General features: G+C 42.4%; 1 protein-coding gene across 1 annotated transcript; it reads left to right on the forward strand.

Moving 5' to 3' along the window:
• The first annotated feature begins 1,442 nt into the window (after window positions 1–1,442).
• Window positions 1,443–6,016, forward strand: LOC123096497 (GPI transamidase component PIG-T). Its single transcript, XM_044518237.1, has 5 exons — window positions 1,443–1,821; window positions 2,627–3,820; window positions 4,020–4,169; window positions 4,294–4,474; window positions 5,594–6,016. Exons 1-5 carry the CDS (start codon window positions 1,576–1,578, stop codon window positions 5,761–5,763), a joined length of 1,941 nt encoding a protein of 646 aa, XP_044374172.1. The 5' UTR covers window positions 1,443–1,575; the 3' UTR covers window positions 5,764–6,016.
• The last annotated feature ends 683 nt before the right edge of the window (window positions 6,017–6,699 follow it).

Here is a 6,699-nt window from a genome sequence, read left to right on the forward strand (position 1 = left end):
ACTCGTCCTCCTGTAAACCTTGCGCTTGGCATCTCCAAAATATTAACCTTGCGCTTGGCTCTTCGCCTCTTCGGGGAGTCGAGTAATAATGGTACTGCAATATATATTGTTCTGGCTATCTGAGACCGAATGAATTGCCGCACGTCCACCACGTGGGCGAGGGTCGAGCGAGGGGCGAGGGAGAGTGCGTACTATTACATCCATTTCAATATGGACTACATATGTATCTCCTTGATAGATCTTGTGTGTGCGTATAATTTTTTCTGTTTTCCATGCAACGTTACCCAACACTTATATACCAGAAGATGGACACTAGAGGTGGGCCAGGGCCCCCACTACCCACCAGGGCCCCTGGCGCGCCCTGATGCCTTGTGGGCACCTGGATGGCCCCCCTCTGTTAGTTCTTTTCTTCAATATTTATTATATATTCCAAAATAATTCTCCGTAAAATTTCAGCTCATTTGGAGATGTGCAGAATAGATATCTCTAACATAGCATTTTCAGGTCCAGAATTCCAGCTGCCGGTATTCACCCTCTTTGTGTAACCTTGCATATTATGAGAGAAAAGGTATTAGAATTACTCCATAAAGTGTTAAAATGCATAAAAACACTATAAGTAACAGTAGAAAAACATGATGCAAAATGAACGTATCAAATTGCCATAATTATTAAATGAATTTTTCAAAAAACGACCTAGGATTAAAATTACCTCTATAAGCATTACTATTAAATAGTTTCCTGAGACAAAACTCACATCTATGGGATCGTTATTTTGCTTAATCAAATTGGACAAAGGCACATCATTAGAATCAATAAGAATAATTTTACTAGTAACCAATTTCATAAGGGCATCCACTTTATCACTCAAAGTACTAATTTTTTCAACAGAATTCACTTTTTTAATAGTAGAAGCTCTTTCCGTATGTCATTACGAACAATTTGCCATAATATTATCAAGCAATTTAGTAGCTTCACCCAAAGTAATCTTCATAAAATTACAACCCGCGACGGAATCTAAAAGATTTCTAGAAACAAAGTTTAATCCCGCATAAAAAAATGCGTATGATCACTCACAAATTTAAACCATAAGTAGGGCAATTTCTTATCATCAATTTTATCCTTTCTCGAGATTGGACAACATGTTTATGCTCAAGTTGTTTGAAATTCATAATTTGATTTCTAAGCGAAATAATTTTCACGGGAGGAAAATATTTAGTGATAAAAGCATCTTTACATCTATCTCAAGAATCAATACTAATTCATTGCAAAGATGATAATCAAATTTTTGCACGTATCATGCAATAAAAATAAATCGAAACGGTTGTATTTGCGCCAACCGGACGGCCGCGCGGCGTCGCGCGCCGGTCGACCGGCGGAGAGCACTGGCCTCCACCCAATCGGCCCGGCTGACCCAAAAACCCATTTTTGAGTCGTGGCACCCAAATCATAGGCACCGAATCGCAACGCGAGCTGACCTGCTCTGTTTCTCCGCCCCTATGACCTGAGGCGCTACCGAGTGATCCCGGCGCCACGCGCCCCAGCAAAACCACGGCGACCAACTCTGCGCGGGCGCTGATGATGCCGCCGTCCACCGCGCGGCGGCTCTGCTTCCTCTCCCTGCTCCTCCTCCTCCTCCTCCTGGCCGCAGCCGCTTCTGCCACCGCAGATGCTGCGGCGGCGGAGGAGTTCACGGAGGAGCTGCTCCTCCGGCCGCTCCCGGACCGCAAGGCGCTGGCCCATTTCCACTTCCGCTCCTCCGCGCCTCCCGCCTCCGCCGCCGGCCGACACCACCACCTCTTCCCCAAGGCTATCTCCCAGCTGGTACTTACCCCCCATAGATCCCTCTTCTCAACCATAGAGATCTCTTGCTACCTGCTGTCCTATGGTTTCTGTTCGGATAGCTCGTGTAATTAGGGACGCAGAAATTAAGCCATCGGGATCCGTAGGCACTCTACTGAGAGTAGCACCAGGTGCAGTAACTGCCTCAAAGCTGGTTGCTGTTGAATGTTGATCTATTTCAGGCTTGCAGCTAGGATTAGATTAGGGTATTTATTCTCCTAGTCATAACCTCGACTAGCTCAGGCAGTTTCCTATTCTATTGTGGAAATGATGCAATTAAAATGCCTGTAAAATCTAGGATACCTTAATTCCAATCGACTTGGCTGGTGCTTCTGTTTGGGCTTTGCGAGAGAGATATGGATAATCTCTAGAACGTGAACTGCCTCAAGTTTAGATCAAAATTTGTCAAAGTGTTGATGCAAGTCAGGATTATAAAGCACTTGACAGAGAACAACCTATCTACTCCCTCCGTCCCAAAATATAAGAACTTTTTTGATACTACACTAGTATCAAAAACGTTCTTATATTTTGGGATGGAGGGAGTAGTTAACTTTCTAGTTTCCTCATGAAAAGTGCTCTTGTCTATCTATGTTTATTTCTCCCTATTTTAGCACCTCAGCTGCTAAAATCCAGGCATTTCCGAACCTCTTCTATTCTGTAAGATAATTACACGGTCATGAACTAAGATTATAGGAACCTCCACTGCTCATCTGTTTAATAACTTCCTACTGCCTTGTATGAATGTTTTGGAATTAATGTTAAGATCATTCTGTTCTGTCTAAACCAGGTCCAAAAATTTCATATTAGTGAACTGGAGCTATCTTTCACACAAGGAAGGTGGAATTATGAGCAATGGGGCGGATATGATCCAATGTCAACAAATAATGCAAAGCCCCCTGGTGTTGAGCTGTGGGCAATTTTCGACCTTCCTTTGGCCGAGATTGATGCCACATGGAAGAACCTGACACACACACTATCAGGACTGTTTTGTGCATCCATCAACTTCTTAGAGTCTTCCACTGCATTTTCTGCTCCTCGTTGGGGATTTAAATTGAATGAAGGCAATCTAAGATATGGGGCATTGCCTCGGGAAGCTGTCTGCACAGAGAATCTAACACCTTGGCTGAAACTTCTACCGTGTCGTGACAAAGCTGGGATAGCTTCTTTGCTGTACAGGCCTTCAGTTTATAAAGGATATTACCATTCACAAAAGCTAAAATTGAAATCATCACAATCTCTTGGTATTATTCTTGATCAAACACTCACAGTTGTGCTGCAACCAAATACAGTTAGTGGTAAACAGCTACATTCTACTGGTGGACAACTTCAGCCCAGCTGGTCCATGGAACATCTGTTCAGTAAGAAGTTATCAGGGAAATGTCTTGTTTCTAAATCCAGCAGAGTTTTTGTAGAGATTGAGAAAGGCATAGTTGACAATGTTGACAAAGCTGGGTCAGATGTTTCATCGAATAATGATTTATTTGTATTGTCAACTGCCCCAGACAGGTCCCTCAAAGAATTAGATAACTTGGAAGTCCAATCCTCTTCACTATATGAGTATGATGTTAACAACTACAACAGTGATAAGCCTTTGAATGTGGGCATAACTTGGAAGCTTCCCTTGATATGGTCTTGCACCCGTGCGCCGTATCATGCAAGTAGATTTCTTATGGGTAGCGGAAATGAAAGAGGCTCAATTGCTATGTCATTTCTATCCACTGGTCTAGATAAGCAACTAGTGGACAGCTCAAATGATTGTTCGATAAAGGCTGTAGTTTTCCAGGTTGTTCCATGGTATGTTAAGGTCTACTATCACAGCCTAGAAGTTTTCATCGATGGGAATAGCAAGGCTATATCAGAAGTAGTTGACAAGATACATGTCACTCCATCAGAAGACAAGCTTTTGCCTGGTACAATGGAGATGCTTCTTAAGTTTCCTTGCAGTATGCAATTGGCTACCCTTACTTTGGACTTCGACAAGGTGTGCTCTGCTGCTTAAACTACCGAAATTACGTTCCTTTTGGATTTGAAATACACTTTTTTACTCATATTATACTTCTGACCTTTAGGCCAAGTCTTCACTTGTTGCTTGACCGCCGTTCATTCTGCAGTTAATGATATGCATGCATAACTAAATAATTTCACTGACTTGTGACTATGGTATATGGACCTTTTTTCAGGGGTTCCTACACATAGATGAATACCCTCCTGATGCTAATCAAGGATTTGATATTCCATCAGCTTTGGTTAGCTTTCCTGAGTTCAACTCTAGCCGAAGTTACCCTGAAGCTGATCCATTGTTTGTGTCGCCTTTGCTAGAGAACTTCAAGGTATATGCTGTAGAGATGTTATGGGTTCATCAGTAGTGTCAGGGAAAGAAAAACGCTTACTACGCCGGAGATGTGAAATATTCTGCTTTGATTTTTCTCACTGCGGTATGTCTTTACCCTGCAGGAAGATGGTGTTGTGAAGTCGTACACAGAAGTGTTGCTTGTTCCATTGACAACTCCTGATTTTAGCATGCCATACAATGTTATCACCTTCACTTGCACTGTCTTAGCTCTTTATTTTGGCTCACTACTTAATGCTTTGAGACGAAGAATTGGCGAGGAAGAGAGGGGATTGAAGAAAGCAGGTATTTTAAGTACTTGGTTCATGTCATACGTTTTTGTTTTTCATGATGCTGTCAGCTCTTGTTAGGGAATTGCAATTTGCACTGCTTCAGTCTCAATCTCAAATGCTGAGGTGGTCGACGATTTATTTTTTCTGTTGGATCTGAAACCTTGGCGCAGCGGTAAAGCTGTTGCCTTGTGACCATGAGGTCATGGGTTCGAGTCCTGGAAACAGCCTCTTGCAAAAATGTAGGGAAAGGTTGCGTACTATAGACCCAAAGTGGTCGAACCCTTCCCCGGACCCTGCGCAAGCGGGAGCTACGTGCACCGGGCTGCCCTTTTTTATATGGCGTTGTTCTGACACAAGAAATCACTGCGTCGCTGATGATACATTTCCCCCCAAAACTGAAAACATAGGACTAGTATTGTACTAGGAGAGTTCAAATGTCAAAGCAGTATGAGCTACTCCCCTCTGTCCCCATTTGTAAGACGCCCTATATCTCTTACATGACGTCTTACAAAAAGGAACGGAGGTAGTACTAGTTAGTATGAGTTCTTTTGGGTATCAATAAACTGGGGATTGGAACAAGGATTGATATTCATGTAAAGATCTATTTTCTGCCAGCAGTACATATTCAAATGAAACCTATTGTTTTCCTTCGTTTCATCAACCATACCTAATCTTCTGGATAAACTTTTTTGGGTTTTGCCCTCTCCCCTGCAGAAAGGAATAAATTCTTTTAGGGTTTAGATTATTAGACTCACAGAGCGTATGTTGATATAACATAAAAAAATGAAAATTTGAGGATATTTTTCTTCTGTTTACTCTATCATTCTTTCTGATTGTAGTTGCTGGTCTCAGTCTCAAAAGTTCGTTGCAATGTTTCTTGTATGTCGCATGGAACATAAACAATTTTTAAGGTGTTATGATAACTTCTGTGTCAAATTTTGTGGTTACCTCATGGTGTTGAATCATCCATCGAGTTGCTTCATATTGTTACACAAATGATTTTTTGCTGGCAATTGCTTGACTATTTTAATTCCTTGAATTTGACCTCAACACATCTCACTAGCTTTACTGGTCAGGATTGTAGCTTACCACAGCTTAAACATTTGCCTAACCAATGTCATTTCTGTAACAGATAAGAGAGGTCTCATTCCCCTATTGATAGCTAAGCTAAGGGGGCAGAAGGTTGATCCGTCAGAATCAGAATCCACGTCTCCTGCATCTCTGCCGAGGTCAAAGCTACTACTCAAAGTTGTGTTCGTCGCAGTAGTAGCTATTGTGTTCCATTATTTGTCGAACAGTTAGAGAACTAATATTGGTGAGAATTTTGATCAAATCCACGGTGGTAGATCGTATCCTTCTTCTTTTGTAGCATGTATGTATTACCTACATGTACAGGTGCTTGCATCGGGGCCATCTTTTTTGTGACATCCTTGGTTGTTAAGAAGATTCTGCCCCAGTTGCAGCTTGACACCTTGTACATTTTTGTAGCGTGGCGGTTTGTACTCCTCATTCAGACATTCCAGCCCCTTTACTTATTAGTTATTACAGAGTTTAACTGGCGAGAAATGCATCCTTATCCTTGGGTCTGTGCTAAACCTGATCATGGGCAGCCCGGCCCTGGCCCACAAACCTGGGCCAGGCTGGGTTGGGCTTGTCACTTGAGCCGGGTTGGGGCTTTGTTTTACAGCCTGAAAGGATATCTGGGCTGGGCACAGGCTTCCATTTTTCAACATTTTGGGCTGGGCTTAGATGTGTGGAACTAAAAAAACAACATTTGTGTCAGGCTTTTGGGCTTTGGGCTTGCATTCGTGCTGGGCTTGGACTTGAGAACATGCATATTTTTGGGCTTCAGGCCGGGCTTGGGCTTGGGCTTGGAGTATGAGGTTGGGGCTTTTTGAAGCCCAGCCCGAAACCCAGCCTGGTGTATGATCAGGTTTAGTTTGCACCTTGTACATTTTTTAGCAACTCTAGCAACCATCAAAATGTGCATGGAGTGCGGTCCATGATTTTTTTTTAGGCTGCCGAGGTGACGCACAAACTCAGAGTTTGTCATGATGCGGTTTTCTTTTTCTTTTTCTTTAACTTTTGGTTGCATCAACTCAATACTCATACACTTAGTTGGAGGGATTCAACACTTAAATTGACATAACATTGCAATACAATGGTCTTATATAGGATACACGAGTAGTTCAAAAAATGTCACTTTTACATATATGTAGGAGCTACAGCCTGCATTTA

The sequence above is a fragment of the Triticum aestivum genome, chromosome 4D (genome assembly GCF_018294505.1).
Source record: "Triticum aestivum cultivar Chinese Spring chromosome 4D, IWGSC CS RefSeq v2.1, whole genome shotgun sequence".
NCBI lineage: Eukaryota > Viridiplantae > Streptophyta > Magnoliopsida > Poales > Poaceae > Triticum > Triticum aestivum.